We start from the raw sequence: 22,105 nt of genomic DNA on the forward strand, positions 1-22,105 counted from the left end.
ACTTTACTGCATTAAGTTGTACATAAGCATCAAGTGTATAGAATTGAGTTTAAATTTCAAAGCAGAACTGCAATAATACTGCCCTCTGTTGTAAATATGTGAATGTAGAAAAGAAAACTGTTACACATTTCTTTTGTCTTTTTTAGAAAATAAAAACATTAGATAATAATAAAGCGTCTCTGTGGACAGTTTGTCATCGACCTTCAATGGATTTTGCCTGGAATGTTTTCACCAGAGCGAGCTACCTGCGGCACAAAGCATTCGGTGTTATCCACTGGTGCATAGAAATACAAATGTAAACAAAATAACATGTTTGTAAAATTACGACGATGTACACACATTTACTCTGGAGGACAAACGGGAACCAGTCAGGCTTGTTCTAAAATGTTGGCTAAAATGATACCATGCAGAAGCAGCAAGCCACACCCACTGGAGGTTATAAAGTCCATCGTTGGCTGTATACAAACATACTGTATGATAAGTAACACTTTCAATAAAACTTAAAAACCTTCATGAAGGTAAGATTTATTTCAAATATGTCCTGTAGATGTCACTTGCACTCGACAGATCGAAGATGTTGCGTTCAAATCAGTTGTTTTTTACAGTTGTGCAGAAAAATGTACAGAGTCTCCAGGAGTCAGTGCTATAAGTCAGCTCGCTCTTCAATGATCTGGACCACAGTCTTCCCGCGAGCGTGACCTTTCTCCAACTTCTCGAAGGCCTGAGGAACCTGAGAGAAGCTGAACGTCTCCTCCACCACAGCCCGAATCTGACAGAGAGCAGAAAGAGGAAGGCAGAAGTCATACGAGCTTCGTTTCTCAGCTGTAGTGAATTACAGTGTCAGTGAGGAAAGCAGTGGTCCGATGATGCCTTCGGCGATCTTAAGGCAAGTTTGTGCAGGAGCATGCTCAAGTGAGAAACATAATAAGATAGATAGAGGGGTGTTCTGTACATAGAAAGTGATCAGATGAGCTGCATATTATATCATAATGTTACCGATCACACTACAGGATCAACAATCATTCGTTGAGATGACAAATGCATTCCGGAAATCTAATGGACTGTATTTACCCTTAGGCCTGGTACTTCTGTGACTCATGCATTTATGATTAATGATTAATATCATTAATGCCTAATCAGCATGCCATTGTGGAACAGGTTTTAGCGTGCAGTTTTTTAATGAGAATGTAAATGTGCACTTGGGGTTAAATTGGGATTAACGATGAGGGGAAGCCCCTGTCCAAGGTTGGACAGGGGTTTGAGTCCAGCTGGGTTGGTTTCCACAGACTGTGCTGTCAACACTTTTGTTATTCCTTCAGTAGAAAGTAGTTCCAATGAAAGCTGTAGGCTAACAATGGCACTGGTTTTGGAAAGGGATGTTTTTTTATGCTGCATCACAAACTGAATGTCACCTCGTTGGAATCGGTGACATTTCAGAGTGAGAAATCTCACTTTCATTTTTAGGGTGAAGAGACACTTTAAAAAAAGAACATTTGCATTAAATGTATGGTTCATGAAACACTGAAATTCATGTCCATGCATAACACCAGATATATCTTTGAACTGAGGCAACTACAGCATCTTAATAAACGTATAGGCTTAGTACAATAAACAGTGTTTTCATTATTAAGCCTACTATCTGTTGCATTACTTGTTTATTCACTTAAGTGATTAGATATGTTCCCTGCTTGCGTCAATCCTGCTGCTGTGTGACGGCAACAGCTAAGAGACTACATTCTTCAAGCGTGAGATGTGTGAAGGCCAAATGTGTGAGAGTTGGGCCCAATTTAACCCCTGTTGTGCACACAATAGTAGAGAAACTGGAGGAAACGATTCAGTTTGTTGTCAGTCCCTGAACAGTTTAGAGAGTAAATGTGGCACCGTACCTGTCCTGCATCCACAATGTCCCTTACATCATCCAATGCAGGACCACTAGGTGCAAAGAATCCCCAGCGGTAGTGAACTCCTTTGATTAGGTGCTACAAGAAAACAGAATGAGAGAAAAGGCACGAAGAATCATTCAACTGTAATTGTGTACATAGCAGAAACTTTACTGCTGATGATGTTAACTTTATATTGCACGATAATAAAGTCTGAAGCTTTAGGTAAACAAATCATGCTGAACTCATCGCATTTATACGGAACATACATAAAGTAAGCTCATAAAAACACTTCCTCTTGTCACTACTTGGTGTACTAGCTTTCTAATTCCCAGCATTCAACCTGACGTCATGACCTCAGTGCTGTTTGTTCCTGTCATGAAGGGCACAGTAGTAGTGGTGAGAACTACTGTAACCTGTAGCCATCACTACCGTACTACCTCATGTGGGTCGGAGAGTTCTGATTAACAGGTTACAATAGTTTGTCTTCATAAATAATAGTTAGTCTTGCTTTAAAACAAGACTATGTCACTCTTTAGAAGCAAGGACACACTGTTCCTTTTGCAAATTACAAAGTTGAATTAATAAGAAATATGTGTGTGTGTGTGTGTGTGCGTGCGTGTGCGTGTGTGTGTGCGTGTGTGTTTTGCGGGATTTACAATAAAAAAGGAGTAATTAACGCGTTTCCTTCAGGATTATTTGGAAACGAGAACACTGTGACAAAGTGTGTGTTTGTTTGTGTGTATGTGTGTGTGTGTGTGTGTGCTTCCTGTCTATAAAACCACAAGGTACACCCATCTCCAAATCTTTTTAACTTGTTTTTAAATGTCATCATTCTGCTGTGTGTCTTTCTAATCAACTCTATGCGAGAGACTCTCCCACCAACAGCATGTCAATTGACTAAAACCACAGTGAAACAATGCATCAGCAACTGGAAAAAGACACCTCTGCTGTGTCAATCTGAACAATAGGTCTCAGATTGTAAGTCTGAGTGCTGATGAAAGATAATGCTGTTGTAATTAGACCCTCCCTGTGGGAGTGTGCCTCTCTCAGTCTTACTTATATTACATTGTCTGAAGCACAAGGGGATATGTGGGCCGTGGCTGTTCATTCAGTTTTTACTTCCGCAGAAATGGAATGAACAGCCACGTGGCATTTCCAAGGCACCCCGTTACACACGCAGCAAGAAGAAGACGGGCAAAGGGTTCAGGATCGGTAGAAGAGGAAGAAGAAACTGGACACTTTCTTTATATGCTGGAAAGGAAGAGAATAACATTTAGTGAATAATGGAGGAGTATAGTAGTACACGATTACGCAGCTGCTACTAAAGTTTTAATCCTGCATTTAGATGGTATTGTGTGGAAAGCAACAAACACCACCAGAACACACTGGACAAAATACATAAGCAAGCTTTTGTCTGATCACGATTTAGCTTAAAATTAGCTAGAAAACCTTGTGAAACAATCCGGACGCAGATGTCTTCTCTCAACTCAAATCTGAAAGGCTTGTTGAATGTTTTCCGACTAAAGTAGCCCCCAGAACACTGACTGGGTCGTTTCACAGTTTCTGGGTTGGTAGGCACTTTAGATACACAAATGTATGAAAGCACTGAAAAAGTGAGTTTTTCATGATGTCACTTTTAATGTACACCTGAAATAACCTAGTCTCGAGTACTTACACAAAGTTCTTTGATCCATTTTTAATATAAAATATTGATGAGAGCAGTTTAAAATAATTCATTTTGATTCTTGAAAAAAAACCAAAAACGTTTTAATCCTGCTTCCCTTTTTCCTGTGTTCAATACCTGCATCACACAATTTATTAATTTTCCAGACCACAGCACATGGGCCAGCTGAGTATTGTGAGCAAAGCCCTTTGAAACATTCTGGCACTTTGTAACGACTGACGTTCTCCACCTCACATCCTGTTTCAGGTAGAAACGGTAGACAGTTTCTTTGGTGCTCGAATCACTTGGACAAAGTGTGAACGGGTTGTTGTGTCAGTGATTTAACTCCAAAACAGTAAATTCAGTGCACAGAACTTCCTTCCTACCCTTCTAAACTTCTTCTCCAGAAGTATAACATCATGTAACGTGTAAAACATCATTCTAAATTAAATGACACAAATTTGACTTTAAGTGTAACCAATCACTGAACCAAGAAGGTGTTTTAACTTTGAACAACAGCAAAACCGGCTTGAGTCAGTTTGTACTGTGGGTTGCGTGGTTAGGACTCAAGTGTAATGAGGTGGCGACGGTAAAGCACAGATGTGACATGCACTCTAGCCACAAATGCACTGCACCCTGCATGTTCATCGCAGCAGGCCCGCTGACAGGATGGCACTCACACAGTGTGTGTGTGTGTGTGTGTGTGTGTGTGTGTGTGTGTGTGTGTGTGTGTGTGTGTGTGTGTGTGTGTTGAATGATGTTATATTCTAAAGTTGTCCTGACAATAACACCATATATGTAGTTCAGGAAAGATGTTGTAATATTAGTTACACTGAAACACTGTAGCCATAGTAACTGGAAAGATATCCGTGGTATTGGTGATGCACAGTTTCCTTCCTTATCTCAGAGGATGTGATTGAGGTTTCATTTCCACATTGATGTTTATTTACTTACTTGTTCATTAACACATTATATTTTCAGCTTTAAAGCCAATTTAAAATAGTGGAAGTGCTCTTTGAATCAGGACCTTCAAGACGTATGTAATGGTTTTGGGCTGCTTCCTTTAAAAAGGAACACTTTGGGAATTTCTTTACTACAAAAAGATGTAAATATCCTCTAGTTTCTCTCTCCCAAACCCTGTCGTTGTCACTGTTAACTTTAACTTAAGTAAGTAAGTTACTACCTCCTGACTCGTTGTGTGCTGTCACTGTAGTCCTGATATGGAAAAACATCTATAGTATTTTGTCTCATCTTTTTTTGTCAACAAAGATTATTGCATGTTGATATCGTCACAGAAAGTGTTTAATGAGGTCAATGCCGTCTTGGCTGGATGTCCACATACGTTTGTGCACATAGTGTACGTAAACATAGCCTAGTTTTGGTTTCAAAACCAAAACTGTGCAACATTTTCAGTTTCCAAATGACAGTTTTAACATTTTGTCCAAGACATTTTTTCTATGGCATGTTAGAATAAGAAGAAGTAGAGTGCCGGAAACCCGGAAATTAGTCACTTTCGGTTCTCTATACAAAGTACAAACCAATACATCTCTTATGAATTATTTGATAATACTCCTATTGCTACAACACCTATTAGCAGCAACATATAGCATTGACACATTATTATCAACATTTTTGCATTGGATCAATTCCGATTAAGGGGCACAACCAGTCCATTCTTAAATTCAATACATATGTAATGGATCAAACTGCACCTGTGTTATTCTACCATGATTACCTTGAGGGCTTTGGTGGCCATTGTGCAAGCACTCTGCATCATCCCATCAGCAATGCCCAAGCTGTCAGTGTTCTGGAGGAACGGTGTTACCAGGGTGACATACTTGGCGCCACTCCAAGGCTTGAGCAGATTCAGCGCCCAACGTTCCGTTTCCCCCCCGACATTATCCAGGATGAGGTCAAATCTTCAGGTGAAAACAAGAGACGTGTGGGGTCGTTGGGCATGAAAGACAGAAGGAGAATTTGAAGGTGTGCAAAGAGAAGGATGATTGGGCAAGTGACAGAAATGGAGAGAGGTTAAGTCTGAGTGTAATTAAGTTTGTTCGAAAGATGAAGAGCTCCCACACTAATGAGCCGACTGCAGATGGAGGGACTGGGTTGCCTTGGTAACAAGGGTACCTTTTTATATATACACACACTAAGTCCAATTAAATACCAACATGATGAAATGTAGATGTGTGTGTGGGATTCTCTCACTTCTCCAGTACACTGAGCGGCTCCTCAACAGGCCCAGCAGTGTAGTCCACCACATGGTCTGCCCCCAGGTCCCTCACAAACCGCTCTGCATTCTGGGAGCATGTGACAGTAACATGGGCCCCCCAAGCCTTCAGCATCTGGACACAAACGATAGGATAAGATGTTGTTTGTGTCCATTTTAGCTAACGACTAACACAAATACATGTTTGGGTTATTGTAGGGAGCAGAATGTTACCCAATGTTTGAGAAGCACTCACAATGTATTATAAATGAGATCAAGTGTTACGTCTGTGTAATGTGAGCTACAGTATTCAGGTCACCAAGCAAGGTGTGCGGCACCGTCTGAAACCTGACAGGCCAAGCAGACTATTTAAAACACCACTGGGTATTTCATGGTCAGTGTTTATTTGTTACACGGCTGTCACAGAGTAGGAATATGTTTGTATTGAGAGCTTGATGCATGTAAAAATGCTACATAATGTGTAAAATAAGGACTTTATTAATCCCGGAGGAAATTCTTGTGACAGAGATTGCAACAAAAAAAAACAATAGAGTTATACATATAAAGTGTATAAGAAGTAATACTAACACCAGTGCATAATACAATAACAACATAAGTAAGATCAACTAAGTACAATAAGCTACCTTAAAATAGAAAAGCAATATTGTGTATGATATTGAGAGTAATATGCAGCTTGGCTATCATGCTCCTCCTCTTCATCCATACCTGTATAGCGAATGTTCCCACTCCCCCGGATCCTCCGAGGATCAAAATCCTGCGGGGAAGAGCACACATGTACGATGAATGTATCAACAATCTTTTCTACATTGAACAGACTGTCTCTCATTAGGATTCATGTCAAATGCACTTCAGGGCTTTAGCTTGTCAAGTTCACTGCGGAGCGTCTGAGCCGCTGCCAGAAAAGCGCGGCACATCACCCAGAGGCTCATTACAGAGCGGGCTAACAGGGGCGAAGCTCAGAAGGAGCACAGAGTGGAAGAATTGGTTAGATCAAAGACAGGGAGCTTCTTTGGGGGGGACAGGGATTAGCAACAAGTGGAAATTGTGTGGTTGTGTGTGGTTGTGTGTGGTTGTGTGTGTGTGTGTGTGTGTGTGTGTGTATCCACGTTCCCTCACCTCTTCTTGGCACAGTTGTCTTTACTGAGCCCACCGGTGTTGACCAGTGCTGACCAGGCAGTTGTTGCCACATAGGGAAAGGCTGCTGCCTCTATGTGGCTCAGTGATTTTGGTTTGTGGGATATCTGAGCACAAGACACATTTAGAATGAATGGGGATGCACAATATATATGATATAATATGAATATGTAGTATTGATTTGTTCAGAGCTAAGAAATATTAAATCTTTGCTCACAACATACTTAGCCTTCCCCTCAGGTGTGCATAAACTACAGGTTATTAACTTATTTTTAAAATGCAAAAATGTGAAATGATTGGTAGCGGCCGTGAAAAGCAGGTTTTTATCGTTCGACGGAATCGGCAGAAAAAATCCATATCGTGCATCCCCAATAAAACAGCAGTTATAAAAGTAACACTCGACTGCTGAGTCATTCTGAACAAGCATCTGAATGCACAACTGTTCAATATTTACCTGAACTTCACATACAACAAACTACAATCCACAAAACGGAAACTCATTACACAGAACTGATACTGGTGAGAATATAAACTTCCACAGAGATAGAAGCAAAGCTCGATGTTAAATTGAGAGATTTGCCGTAGCACAAACAACATCAGCGCAAAATCAACAATGTAGTCCATCCGATGAACAATACCTCATTGGCACTCAGCACCACAAACTCAGCGAAGCTGCCCTGCTTCCATGGGGGGATCGCTGCCCACACCTGATGGAGACACAGCAACACGACACTTATTAACCAAAGACATAAACATCTGTGTGTCTATGTATCATACAGGTAGTTCACATCTGTTTATTATGATGAGTGTCTTCAAGAATTAAAAGGTAACGCAGGATGAGTATTTTATATACAAATGGTCATTTTGTATGTAATGTTTTCCTTTAGATAATGAAATTTTTGCTGAAAAATGTATAAATACATTTTTGTTTAATTCCAATTGACTTTTTATTAATCATTTAACTTTGACTTCAATTGACGAGTTGCAGCCCTTCAATGAGTTCTGTTTCTTAAATATATCATCAGTTAAGAAAACTTCAAGTTAGGCAACAGCTAATAAGAAAAGTTGAATCTATCAGTTTGCCTCTCTGATTTAACAAGACTCGACAGCTTCTTACAGCTGAAAAGACTTGAGTCATGTCATGTTTGTAAAACAGGTGGGGATGACGGTGCATAATCCTGGTGAAGGGATGGTTGTGACAGCGTACACTGCGGCCAGGGCAGGCTGAACCAGGTCATCCACTGTGGTGATGATGATGCCAGTTAGCATTAGAGCCAGGATGCACCCACACTGTTACACCACCAGCTGATTGCACCATTTTCTTGCTGAAGCTGACTGACTCAGATCTCAGGATTCACTGCAGCTAGATGTTTTTGTTTACAGCACCATGACTACATACTTTACACTCATCCTTTATTCATACATGACTCACTGTGTGCAGGTTGAACAAGTTGTTTCCGTACGCAGGGGGCTAGCTGTATGTTTAATGAAGTGGTTACTGAGTGTACATGCACACAGCTCTTCTCTCTCGTCTTCCATTTGCTTTGTTTACCTCATCCCTTTCTCTGAAGTACTTCACATCCAGGCCACATTCCATGATGACCCCAGACACATCCCTTCCCAGGATGAGAGGGAACTCGGTCCCTGACTGCTTGATATTCAGAGGGTCTCTCTTCATGGACAGCGTTGAAGCGCCATAACCACCTGACAGGAAGAGAGTTTCTGATTACGGATCATTTGAGATTATTTGCTGTAACAACAGCACAAGATAAAAAGGTTGTACTTTGTGGGTATGCTAGATAGACTAGCCAAGAACAAAAAGAAAGAAAGAACAATATCAGACACCAAAGTATTCTCCAGTATGTTTAAGAGTATACAGTCAATGTTGTCAAAATCTACATTAAGATCAAGTGACAGCAGCTGCAACTAACGAATGTTTTCATTAAACATTAATATGTCGATTATTTTCTAGGTCAACAAAATGTTAGAAAATAGTGAAAAATGTCCATCCCAGTTTCTCAAAGTCCAAGGTGATGTCTTTACATGTCATTGTTAGTCCAAAACACAAAGATACTCGCTTCAATAGGATATGAAAAACAGAGAAAAGCAGGAAATCTTCATATCTGAAAGACTGCAAACAGCTTTTCTGACATTTTTTAATCAAAAATGACTTTAACAATTAATTATAATATAATATATTTAATATTGCTGTTGTGTTGGTAGGCCACTCTATCTAGCACTTTGAGAAGAATGGTAGGTAGAGACTGTTTTATACTGTAAAATCTGAGTTAGGCTCAATGGCAGTCTTAAAATCTGGCCCTAACCCATATAGTAAACATACCCAGCATTGTGGGTCCCAGAATCAGTCAGTCATTTGATGAATTTAACAAAACAGGGTGTGTAGAGTAACTTGAGGAGCAATAACTTATTTTGAATCTAACATCATCTATTCTTCTGCAAAAACACTCAAATCATTGGCCATAAGGCGGGTAGTTAGTGGAGAGTAAGCAAGTAAATTTGGCGAGAATACTGATTATGCAAAAGAAAAATGTTGCTTTGGCAGATAAACGAGAGGTCAGATAAGACAAGCTTCGTGTTGAGTTGTGTTCATGTAAACATCCCTATATGACAACAAACATGCATATTAGACAGGCACAAAATAATACATTCCAATATGCAATAATGAAAGTGCAATCCAGCTAGTGAAATGTACATTTCCAAACTATACTTTATGTTAAAGCTTGCATCATGTCAGATGTGGATCTGTATGTTGAATTCATTGCCATTATATTCTCTAACACTTGTCTGCAGATTCAACTCTGTTACCACTGTAAAGATGCACACAGGCTTGTCACTCACCTCTCATGCTGACATCAATTGGGTTCAGTGCTGCTGCATGCACTTGGACAATAACCTCATTGGGGTAGGTGATGATGGGGAAACTGGCATTTTTAGTAAACCGCAACACATCATCGCCTCCATATTTATCAATAACCCAGGCAGGCATAATATTCCTGCTGCTTTTAGAAGTACTGAGCAGTCTTGTCTGCCTGCCATGCAAGCAAACTAATGTGTTCACGGATTTACTGTGGTGAAACAACCACCTACTGTACACTAAGTGTCTAATCATCTTTCAACTCTTAAATATTCTCAAAAATTATAGTGCAGCTGTAAATTAGCAGTGCTTCAAATCCCTGTTACAGACAGTGTAACGCAACAGCCACTATGCTAAATTAAAGTAAACCACGTAGGCTATTGTTATTTAAGTTATTTATAAGCCACGACAACATTCTGACAGTTAACATGTTCTTCTTACATGCACATGTCTAGCTAGCCATTTCGATATTGTAATATTTCCAAAGTTCATCATTTCTAGTCAACGTCCTCTTCCTTCCTTAACGTGCCACTTCTTTGACACAGCTCAGCCTCTCCACCAATCAGAGCGCGGTTTCTTCAACGGCTGTCCAATCACAGATAGCGTTGTTAGAGGTTGCTTGTTCAAACAAACATGGCAGCCTGCTAGTGCTGCACACTGTACGAAGGTTGTTTTTTAATTTGAAAGGTTGCAATAAAGATACTGTAAAAATGCTCAGCCTGACAATAAAGGAGGTTAGTACGACTATTTGCTGTTCTCCGTGTTTGTTTCGTGCATTTAACAGTTACCTACATCTTGGTCGTTTCGTGCTGTCAAGTTAAAACTAGCTTAAGTGAAATAGTATAGAATTTCTGATGCTTTTGCTTTTGGCAATAGCTAAAACATACTGTCAGACAACACTTTAAAAACGATCTATCTGGTTGTTCTGGTATAGTCGGATAAATTATATTACGTAGTTGTATGTTGTAGAAGATATAGCCTAACTTACCAGAAAGTGATTTGTTACAAACTGTCAAATAAATGTCCTGCAGTAAAAATGACAACATTGACTTCTGAAATGTAATAGAAGTATAAAGTAGCATGTAATAACTGAAAGTACCTCAAAATTGTACCTAACTGCAATAATAGGCCTTTTTCATGGATGGCAATTTAAGATGAAATGTGAGAAAAGTACATGTGTGCTGCATTCAGAGTCCTGGTGTTGTGCATGTTGGGACACTTCAATAGAACGTAGCCAACATTAATGTTATTAATAACGCCTTTACTTTTTCAATGACAAGCTGTTCTGGTCTAATGGTCTATTGAGTAAAAACAAAGTGACATTCCACCACTGGTATTTCATCTTTGTTCTCCAGATGTCTTTGGCGCTCAGGGAGGGAAAAATATCCCCAACAGAGCTTTGTAGGAAGTGTCTGAACCGCATTAAGAAAACACAACATCTTAATGCTTACATCACTGTGACAGAGGAGTTGGCACTGAAGCAGGCTCAAGAAGCAGAAACCAGACTGCTGCAAGGTGTGGATACGTGAACGTGTGTTTCTATACATTCTGTGTAGAGTCATTGGTGTTACTGATCTTGTTTTCCTTCAGGTGCCCCCAAAGGTCCTCTGGATGGAATCCCCATTGCAGTCAAGGACAACTTCTGCACAGAAAATATCAAGACTACATGTGCTTCCAGGATGCTTAAAGGTCTGTGTGTACCTCAGTGAAAGAAATCTCATACTAACGTACTGCATACTGCCTACTACATGAACGTATACATTAGTATATTTTATTTACCAGCAGAAAATATTACCGCCAGTGGCTCCGTCACATCTCCGAAAACATTGCAGCAAATTTCCAAACAGGTGTTATTTAGATAAACTGACCACATAATGTGAATCTAAATGGTTACTTTCTCACCTGAAAACATATTCAAACTTAATAAAGTGACATATTAACACCTTTTAGCCTGGCTAAAAATCTCACATGACTGACGGCCAGCCCCATGCACCCACACGCTCTCAGTTCAGTGATCCTGTGTTGTGCCAAAATGTAATATAATTTGCAGTTAACATGATTAAAAATATCAAATTGATTATAATTACTCATGTAAAACCTTTCAGGTGGGTCTTTTTTTTTTAAATCTTTTTTTTAATTGATTTTGACAGTTATTGGAGTGATTTTTTTTTGTGCCATTGTGGAGCGGTTGATTATGTGCAGTAAGCTCACGACTCATACTCCAAAATTCGTGCTCATGTAGTATACATTGGGCATTTGTCGAGTACACAAAATCCAAGTACTATGCAGTGAGAGCACAATACATACTCAATTTGACTTCATACTTAGTATAGATATAGTATGCATGATTAGTATGCACTTTCAATCAAAGCTTATGTCATATATTTTCCAATGATAACCTACTGTTACTTGTGCTACAGACTACACTCCACCCTACAATGCTACAGTGGTCCAGAAGCTTTTTGACCAAGGGGCTGTTCTCATGGGGAAGGTCAACATGGATGAGTTTGCTATGGGGTAATGTCACAATAGCTCTGTACTCACTTTCAGTCACAGCTAGTTACAAATCCCAGTTTATTTAATAAATTGCTTGATGACGCTGTTTTACAGCTGTGTACACTTACAGGAAGACACATTTTTTAGCTTACTTGTTGTCATTTGTCTTATTTGTTTATTTGTCTCGCAGTTCGGGCAGTACTGACGGGGCTTTCGGTCCGGTGAGAAACCCCTGGAGCTATGCTGCTCCCTACAGAGAGCAGACGGGGGCAGCGCCAGACTCTGACTGGGTCATCACTGGAGGAAGTTCAGGAGGAAGTGCTGCAGCTGTGGCCTCACTCACCAGCTACCTGTGAGGGAACGCATCACATTCATTAGTTACAGTGAAGAAAACAATGTTACAAAGGAATACAAAAGGAAAGATTTGATTCATAATAGTGTCTACAAATCAAAAATGACTGTTTTGGTAATTACTTGGCAGGGCCTTGGGTTCGGACACAGGTGGTTCTTCTCGTAACCCTGGAGCACTGTGTGGCGTTGTGGCCTTGAAGCCCACCTATGGTCTGCTGTCCCGACATGGTCTCATCCCCCTGGTCAACTCCATGGACGTCCCTGGTATTATGACGCGCAGTGTCAGTGATGCAGCCATCGTCTTAGGTAGGAATCTTTTGATGACTTGTTATTAGATTAATGTTGAAGGTCATCAGGGCCGATTATATTTTTTTTTCGTGCTCTCTAATATGGTTATTCTGCAGTTCCCTCTTTTTGTTTCTTCCTAAAGCCAATTAACTAATTTATAAAGAAAATGTAAACAATCTTATCATCTTAGATCACTTATCGTCAACTGGAGCATTTTTCCTTTAAAATGCAGTTCAAGGTTATACATGTATAAACCCAAATACCACAAGGAATAAGAAAAGTACCACTGACCGCTAGTATTGCTATGGAGCAACAAGCGGCACGATTCTCATCCTGCAATGTAAACAAAGCACAACTTTAAAAATAAATAGTTATTTGTTAGACAATGCGTTTTGGAGAGTAAACTTAACTGTTTGTATCTATCCATGTAATGTAAATAATATATTGTAAATGAAGCAGTATAGCAGCTCCACAATTGTTCTGTCGTTGTTATACTGCGATCAAATGATCGACCTAACCTGGGTTTTACTATGTCACACAGGCATCCTCCAAGGCCTTGATATTAGAGACTCAACAACAATCCCTGCTCCCTCATCACTGACAGAGCTACCTGAATACTTTGATGTCAAGAACATCTGTGTCGGCATCCCTAAGGTGAGTTGAGCTCTGTATTAAAAGCATCTTCTGCTCTGTCTTATCTCAGCGTCACTGACAACACTTTTTCCTTCCAAATGAACTGGAATAGTCAAAGAACTCAGCAGGTCAATGGTAGTTGACTCTTTCAAATCTCAATTTTAATGTAAGATGTTTGTAAATTAAGTTTAATTGTAAATATGAAACATTTGACACCCTTGAAATGATTCTCTCCACAACAATATTTTTCAATACATACAAAAATAGCTATCGTTGTGTATATAAATATACAAATACATTTTTTATGCACACAAATATTTTTTGCTTTAAATACCGGGACGTGTAATAGAAATGCTCAAATATATGTATTTAAAGTGTTTGTGATTTTTACCATAAACATATTTGGATGTTGTTACATTTATACAAACTGTTGAAGCTGCATTTACAAACTGCTTGTCTGAACTAAATACTTTAAACACATACATTTTGTTATATGTGGATTTTGTTAACCTTTTTTATATACAACAATGACACCAATGTTTTGTGTTACGAGAGTCATTAAGATATAAATATATAATTTAGATATGTGGCCCGGAGAAGGGAAGTTTGGGGTTCCTTACTGGAGCTGCTGCCCCCGCGACCCGACCCCGGATAAGCGGTAGACGATGGATGGATTTAGATATAAATCCTGAAATACATTTGTGAATCCTTCTGTGTGCATTCATTCATTATGATACTGATCTGACCCCACATTCAACAACAATGTGAAAAACAGAGAAACAAACTATTATTACCATAGAAACGTATTGATAGTAATCAATCTGACTGGAGAAGAAACTGTTGATATTATCATATCTTTATTACATGTTGTCTATTTTCAATCCTGACAAATATCTTTTTGTGATCTATCTTCTGATTTTTAGATAAAGCCCATCATGGGTACATGTCGTGAACTTACAGTGTGTGTGTCTTAGCAGCAATATGAACATCTGAGGACGCCACAGACTGTGGATGCTTTTAAATCAGGCCTAAAAACGCATCTTTTTAACACAGCGCTTTGCTAGACTTTAACCATTTTAAAGTGCTGTCGATCAAATGTTTTTATTTTGTTTTTTTAAATGTATATCTTGCTCATCGTTTTTACTTTGAGTTTGGTTTACGCAAATGAAAAGTGTGCTTATAAATAAAATGTATTATTATTAATATCATCAAGACAAATTCTGTGCCGAGTACATTTTATGTAGATAGAAATTCTGATTTAAAAACAAATGTTTTAAATATATCACAATATAACACAAACGCTTCGATTTCCTAAAGCTGCTTGTTTTTCCTGTCTCTTAATGTACGTCAGGAGTACCACGCCCCAGGACTGTCTGAGGAGAATCTAGCGCAATGGAGTCGTGTTGCTGACATGTTTGAGAGGGCGGGGGCGCAGGTGAAGCAAGTATCTCTCCCTCACACCCAGTACTCCATTGTGTGCTACCACGTCCTTTGCCACGCTGAGGTGGCGTCTAACATGGCTCGTTTTGACGGCCTAGAATACGGTATGAGCCACTACACAATATGTTAAGGCTGCAGTGTGGACTCGGGCTGAGCAATATGGATTATAAATAATATCTCAATATGTTTAGGCAATGTTGCAATGACACGATATATACCTCGATATGTTCTCTAAAATAAAATTGCCGTTTGATTTAACCCTCATTAGCTGCATCATTCTCGTAAACTAATTTGAACACTCTGTTTATTATTAAGTTAGACTAATTATTATACACTTGAAATTAAAATTTTCTCTGAAATATAGTTTGCAGGCAGTAGGTTTTTTAAATATTTTATTATCATACAATTCATTTAATATATATATATATATATATATATATATATATATATATATATAAATTTATTTAGTTTTATTAATCATCGACAGACTGACTGACTTGTTAAATGAATGTAACATTTTCTATCATCACGTATTTTGCTGTTAGAACGCCAAAGCAGTGACAATTAATATTTGTTATAGTAATTTACTACATTCCACGTAGAACAAGCCGCAATACATCGACTATAATCGATATATCGCCCCCCACATTATTGCCACATCAAACATTAGATTACACAGACACAGGGAATCACTTGGATTATTTGATTACAAAATCCCTCTTCCGTCAGGACATCGTAGCGAGGTGGACATCTCGACGGAGGCCATGTATGCCTCAAGCCGACATGAGGGCTTCAACGACGTAGTGAGAGGGAGGATACTGTCTGGGAACTACTTCCTGCTCAAACAGTAAGACAGCACACTGAACCTGCTTGCACTCTTCTGATTCAATTCACCAGCTGACAGTGTGCCTCTTTATCACTTTGAACTTTTTATGAGTCTGTTTGCTTATTTGCATAGTTGTCTTCCATGAAATATATGATAGCATGAAATTATCTGGTGGAGCTGTAATGTTTTCAAAACAGCAAGAATGAACTGTCTGCATCCTCACCCTCATTTTGCCAGGAACTATGAACACTACTTCGTAAAGGCTCAGAAAGTCCGCCGGCTGATCGCCGACGATTTCAAGCGTGTGTTCAGCTCAGGTGTCGACGTGCTGCTGACGCCCACCACTCTGACTGATGCAGCCTGTTACTCCGACTTCACACAGGAAGACAACCGCACACGCAGTACCCAGGAAGACGTCTTCACCCAGCCTGTCAACATGGCAGGTACAGAGCGAGGCCTTCAGGCAGAACTGTTCATGCATGTACAGGAAGCGTGAGAGGATTCAGGAACTTATACACGCTCGCACGGATACACCCACACACCCAAAAACCTTTTTTTCCCCAAACCTACTTCAGTTTACTTAGTGCTTCCTATTTTCCATTGTATAACAAAAGCACATTGGGTTATTGATGTAATAGTGAAGTTAAAATAGGAAATTACATTTTCACTTCTCTCTTAATCGCACCTAATCTCTGATGGCAAAGATAAACACAACCTGTTCAACACATAAATGTTTTTACAGCTCAGACTCAAGTGTACCCCAGAGCCTTAAAGGAGTGTGTTTACATTTACTTGTTCCACTTTGTATCACTCTGCAAACTAACCTGTAACTAACCTTCAGATCCTAATCATTGCTTTTCCCTTAACTTTCCTTTAACTCTATTTTTCTTCACCTCAGGTCTCCCTGCTGTTTCTGTGCCAACTGCTTTATCAAGACGGGGTCTTCCCATTGGTTTACAGCTCATAGGCCCCACCCTCCAAGACCAGAAGCTGCTCAGTGTTGCCAAATGGATGGAGCAGAGGGTTGGGTTTCCCTCCATCAGTGACTATGGAGACTCCAGCGAGAGCAGGAATGACACAGGGATGACCAAAAGAGAGCAGACTTCAGCTGTATGAAGAGGCCTGTAGACTGTACACAATGGACCTGAAGAGTAACTATGATGGACATTCTCGCCTTGTAAGATGCCTTTTCAGGACAGTTTTGTTGGAGTTTCAGCCATCAGTCCAAGTTTTCCTTGATGGAATGAAACATAATTACAACAAGGCATAGACTCACTGTTTTACAACATGCAACATATTTTAAGTGCAGGGACATTGTGTTCAATCTGTGACCTGCTGCTGTAGATGTTTGTCTAAAGATGGTGCTATTAAAGACATGCGAGATGGGTGATTTATTGATAGTGATATTTATTATATGTTGTTTTTAAGGAAGTGTCCATGCATACACATTTGTCTTATCATTGTGTATTATTAAAGACACTGAAATTGTTTTCGAGCACTGTTGTCAAACCAAGTAGATGCATTTACCTGCATCTGTTAACTTGTTGATTGAGATTTTTGCTAGCGGTGTGGCTTTAGGGATGGCAATGTCGGTCTCTTGGATGTTCAGTCTGTCCGCCACGGTCAACACTGAAATATCTCCACAACTATAGGATCGATTGCCATAACATCTTGTGTATTTATGGTCGTCAGAGGATGAAGCTTAGAGTGATCCCATGAATTTCCTCCCTCACCACCATGGGGTTCAAAGTTTGGATTTTTAGTTAAATAAAAATGTTGTGCACCAAATACCTTCACCGAGAGCAAGTAGCAGCTTCAGAGACGGACCTACAGTTAGTGACTGTAGCAACTCAAATTCAGCCAGTGCAAACTCCAGTGATGGAGTCACAGCGGGCTGGTGGAGGTCTAACCTGTGTAACGACAGCAACAGAAACTTGGTCGATCTTACGGGGAGTCAGGCGGACTGGAAATCTATTTCAACTTTAGTCTCAACATTTCGTTTTTACTCTCAATATTTGTTACTTAATTGTCGAAAATTAAATTAGAGAAAATATACATTAGAGGGAAATCTCAAAATAAAATGATATGAACCTTTTCAACAGGCATCTCTACAATGAAGCACACACCTAGATAATAAAGGGTAGGAAAAAGCTGAAGAACTCGGAGCTTAAATGTCGAATCAAAACAGCAATCTCCTGATGTAATCTATACATTTATTTAACGCAATAAGTCAAACAAAGAAAATATTCTCAGCTGAGGACACATTTCGCGTCGCCGTTTCCATAGACCGCATGGCTCAAAAAGCCCCATCGTTGCGGTCTCACGGCTCCGCTCCAGGTGTGCCCAAACATTTGAAAATTCGCATCTAATACATGGAGTAGGCGTTGACCTTCTCCTCATTGGTCCCAGTTTGGCGCCTACACGCTCCTCCGTCAGCAGTCCGGAAGTGATGGTTTGTTGACCTGTTACTCTTAAAGGGGAAGTGCCCCTATTATGTTTGTAATACATAGTTGTGCAGAAAATACATAATTGTGCAGAAAATACATAATAGTGCAGAAACATATTCGTAGTGTTGTAATACATATTGATTGAGGTAGGACAAATACATGTGATAGTCTTTCCAGTGTGGATTAATGAAGATCAGGATTAATTTACCTGACAATAAGAAGGAGATATTTGTAGTGTGATGTTATTCCAGACCAGGTCCATCATTCCCTAACTTTGTTATAGTGCCCAGGAATCCCCAAATCCTACCTCACCGTTGCTACACTTAGCATGCAGCTAGCATACCTGCTAAACTTAGCACAAAACCCAATCTAAATCAGTTGAAAGGAGGACAACTCTGTCTGAGAACATCACAAAGCATCTATTTGGGAGTGTAGCCAGCCACGACAGGCCACATTAAGATAATTAAGAATAGGATTAAGAGGCTAGTTATAGCTTGTGCCCATGTTTGTGTAGATGCATTAGCAATTAAGAGCCTTAGGCTATCTTTAAAGGAATAGTTTGACATTTGGGGAACTACACTCTTTCACATATTATTTTAAGTTTGGAGCCAGGCTAGCTGTTGTTACTCCCTGCTTTCAGGCTTCATGCTAAACTACGCTAATCACCTTGCTGGCTCCCAAAATGTGGAAATATGTGGAACTGATAGCAACATTTTTTATAGATTTGAGGATTGTTATAATCCTAGTTTCTGCTACACTATGACAAAGGAAGACATGCCACTGGTCAAAGTCATTCAAGATGTATGATGGAAAAGTTCTAATCAGTCAGTAACATGCGTATCTATATGTAAAAACGTTTTTTCGAGCTTTCACTCACATAATAGAGCTACCCTTGTTGTTTCCAATATTTCACACAGCAGAACACAAAGAGTCCATGCTGGGTTCTTGTTTCCTTTGACATTCTCCGATCCGGATGTGTGGATTTGCTGTGTATCCCCTTCTCATGTCTTTCATCCTTGCTCCATCCCTCCCACCTACCAAGCTCTTTCCAGTGCCTCTCATTTGATTTTGGTCTCTGTGTTCATTACTCAAATGTTGCTATGGCTCACGGCTGTCATGGAAGGACGTATTAATGAAATCTCAGCAAAGCACAGGCTCCTCACTTACTCACATAAGCCATGGATACACCTACATGGTAACAGGGTCACTTTAAAACAGTATATGCGTAGTACTTTAGCAGTCACTGGTCCTTTGATACATTATTAAACTGTCTTTTCACATTGGACTACGTTACTTTCAATAAAATGTCTACTGATACTGAAGTATACCACAGCTCAGCATATGAATACAAAGTACTTCAGATTGTAAAATGCCCTCACAGTGCTCAGTACAGAAGGGTGTGTGTGTGTGTGTGTGTGTGTGTGTGTGTGTGTGTGTGTGTGTGTGTGTGAAAGTGTGTGTGAAAGTGTGTGTGTGTGTGTGTGTGTGTGTGTGTGTGTGTGTGTGGGCCTGTTCCTCTTTAAACCAGAGGATTAGTGACACAGCTGGGCGTTGCCAGGTGAAGGGATCTCCCAAACACAATGGTTGGTTCCTTCAGCTTGCTTCACCTTTCACAGATTAACTTTGGGTTGCATAAGGTCGGCGTTCTTTTAAAGACTGTTTTTAGATGCCGCTCAAGGTCAAACATCACCACGTGTGTCTATAAGTGTAAACCCTGTGATGGACTAGTGACCTATTGTCCAGTGCATGCTTGGAAGGTAACCAGTTCTTTGCAATAACAGATGAGTGGATAGATGGACTTAGACTTTCTTTTTGACTCTAGCTGTTGACAGTATTTTCTGTTTTATGGAGTGATAAGAAGAGATATCCAAAACTTTCCTCTGTAAAAACCTTTGACCCCAATATGTCAACAAAATGAAACAAGCATTTTGAACTTTTGAATTTTGGCTTCATCCAATGTACAGATTGTCTTTATCTAAGTAATCAACTGGGGAAATGTCATGGTGATATGTTTTAGTTAAAATGTTTACTCTGTTCACCTGGGGTGTCTCCTCTTAGTACATGAGCCATGGAAAGTGTAATTTTACAGTATTTTACAACGTAGGTGTCAAACAGGAAGAGGAAAAGACGATGTGCTGACTGATCTGCCTGCAGCATTTGACTACAACCCACACTGTTCAACCAAGCCTGGAAATGGAGTATGGGGCAGGTAGAGGGGGGAGATGGTCTGGTGGTTAAAAACATCATGCCATATCTGAAACACCACACGATAAAGCCTTTCATCCCCCTGTGCATCCTGATAAAGTGTCTTCCGTTAAGGCACTGTGTCGCTGTCTGCTTGTAGTAAACTCAGTGTTTAATCTTGTCGAGATCAGTCACAAATCCTACACCCTGTGTGCATGGGAATGATTAAATGTTTGAACTGAGACTGCATTTGATTAGGGTGTAGTGACCGAACTTCCCTGAAGTGACATTGGCTCTTTCAGTAAATGTGAAGTGATCTAGTTTCATGGATCATAAGGTTATACAACAAGTCTCTACAACCTCTATAGCTGACTGATAAGGGACCACAGGGTCAGCAGCATCTTTTAAAGTCATACGATTTTACATATTGAAGCCACTGTAGTTTAACAGTGCACTCTCCTTTTTTGATGCTTTGGATTGTGGTGTGGTTGTGCATACAGTGATTTTAATGAAGATCAATGTAAATTCTTTAAAACACATGAAAGCCAACACAGCTTCCTGTCCCTTTCCATGCAACCACTAAGCTTGCAGCATAGCATAGCATAGCATAGCATAGCATAGCATAGCATAGCATAGCATAGCATAGCATAGCATAGCATAGCATCTCTCTCGCTCTATCGCTCTCTCTCTAACGTCCAAGGATGACCAAAAACATAAGGGTTTTTCTGGGAACCATAGATGTCTGTATAATCTTTTCAACCAATCAACCTAGCCTAGAGGATTGAGATATTTTTCAGTTTAAGTGCAAATCTTGTCTGTCTGGTACCACTAGAGGAAAAGTTCACTTTCTGGACACACATTAATATCTGTAGCAAATGTCATGGCAATCCCAGTGACACTGTCATATACAGCCAAGCTGTTAGCATAGTTTAACACATTTATAGTTGTATAGAAACTCTCAATTGCTGTCAAATATACTTTTTCCACCCAGCAACAAAACATTGCAGCACTTCCCTGAAACATGTATCTTTGTCACGTCCCATAAACAGTGACTGGTCAACAAGGCTATTACATTAATGACTTACATAATGTAGAAGTAGAAGCTACATAGCAACCCTCCTTGAAGCTCTCAGGCGATGTAAGTATTATGCTGGAAAACCACAGTGAAGGTGTAGTGATATCCGTTTCCAGCACATGATAGTCTTTGACTTATTGATAAGCAACAAACTATGGACTGTTGTTTTAGACTCTGCGGCACAGATGCATTGTGGAATGAAAGCTGAATCAATGTTGAGATATAAAACTTGCTCTTAAAGCTTGAAGTATTGTTGTTATGGTAAAAAAATCAGTGAGGCCATTTAGTGGCTGGTGTCAAAACACTTTTAGAGGCTTCAGCGTCATGGTTTTGAAATGCACATTTCTGTTTGGAAAAGAGATGTGAGAGCAGTTGTCCACCTCAGTGATGAGAGCTTTGGAGTGTCCTTCACCTTTCCCTGATCCCCCTCTCTCTTTTTTATTTGCAACCAAGCATGTGCTCCCTCTCCCCCTCTCCACCAGCAAACAAACACCCATGCCTGAACTCAGGTTTCTCCTTACGTTTCAGGTGGGCGGGAGGAGATGGGTAGAGTGGCTGGAGGAGGACCTTGAGTGGT

At 39.9% G+C, this 22,105-nt stretch overlaps 2 protein-coding genes across 2 annotated transcripts; one reads left to right on the plus strand and one right to left on the minus strand.

Moving 5' to 3' along the window:
• Positions 1-265: 265 nt before the first annotated feature.
• Positions 266-10,371, minus strand: rtn4ip1 (reticulon 4 interacting protein 1). Its single transcript, XM_029460256.1, has 9 exons — positions 9,773-10,371; positions 8,466-8,617; positions 7,552-7,620; positions 6,896-7,020; positions 6,485-6,533; positions 5,758-5,894; positions 5,282-5,465; positions 1,887-1,979; positions 266-769 (listed from the first exon to the last, which is right to left on the minus strand). Exons 1-9 carry the CDS (start codon positions 10,041-10,043, stop codon positions 644-646), a joined length of 1,206 nt encoding a protein of 401 aa, XP_029316116.1. The 5' UTR covers positions 10,044-10,371; the 3' UTR covers positions 266-643.
• An 11-nt stretch (positions 10,372-10,382) lies between these two features.
• On the plus strand, positions 10,383-17,310 carry qrsl1 (glutaminyl-tRNA amidotransferase subunit QRSL1). The gene is made up of 11 exons (XM_029460255.1): positions 10,383-10,522; positions 11,144-11,303; positions 11,379-11,477; positions 12,209-12,305; positions 12,475-12,636; positions 12,766-12,941; positions 13,465-13,577; positions 14,908-15,100; positions 15,726-15,843; positions 16,060-16,265; positions 16,721-17,310. The coding sequence occupies exons 1-11, from the start codon at positions 10,499-10,501 to the stop codon at positions 16,936-16,938; spliced, it is 1,566 nt and encodes a 521-aa protein (XP_029316115.1). The 5' UTR covers positions 10,383-10,498; the 3' UTR covers positions 16,939-17,310.
• Positions 17,311-22,105: the final 4,795 nt, after the last annotated feature.

Source organism: Cottoperca gobio, chromosome 22, assembly GCF_900634415.1.
Source record: "Cottoperca gobio chromosome 22, fCotGob3.1, whole genome shotgun sequence".
Classification (NCBI taxonomy): Eukaryota; Metazoa; Chordata; class Actinopteri; order Perciformes; family Bovichtidae; genus Cottoperca; species Cottoperca gobio.

Excerpts from the sequence above, each read along its gene's own strand:
- rtn4ip1 (XM_029460256.1), bottom strand. The coding sequence starts at position 10,043 with ATGATTAGACACTTAGTGTACAGTAGGTGGTTGTTTCACCACAGTAAA. Across the intron at positions 8,618-9,772 it reads AATTGATGTCAGCATGAGAG|GTGGTTATGGCGCTTCAACG; the intron begins GTGAGTGACAAG and ends TCTTCCTGTCAG. Across the intron at positions 7,021-7,551 it reads TGGTGCTGAGTGCCAATGAG|ATATCCCACAAACCAAAATC; the intron begins GTATTGTTCATC and ends TCTTGTGCTCAG.
- qrsl1 (XM_029460255.1), top strand. The coding sequence starts at position 10,499 with ATGCTCAGCCTGACAATAAAGGAG. Across the intron at positions 11,478-12,208 it reads TGCTTCCAGGATGCTTAAAG|ACTACACTCCACCCTACAAT; the intron begins GTCTGTGTGTAC and ends CTTGTGCTACAG. Across the intron at positions 12,306-12,474 it reads ATGGATGAGTTTGCTATGGG|TTCGGGCAGTACTGACGGGG; the intron begins GTAATGTCACAA and ends TTTGTCTCGCAG.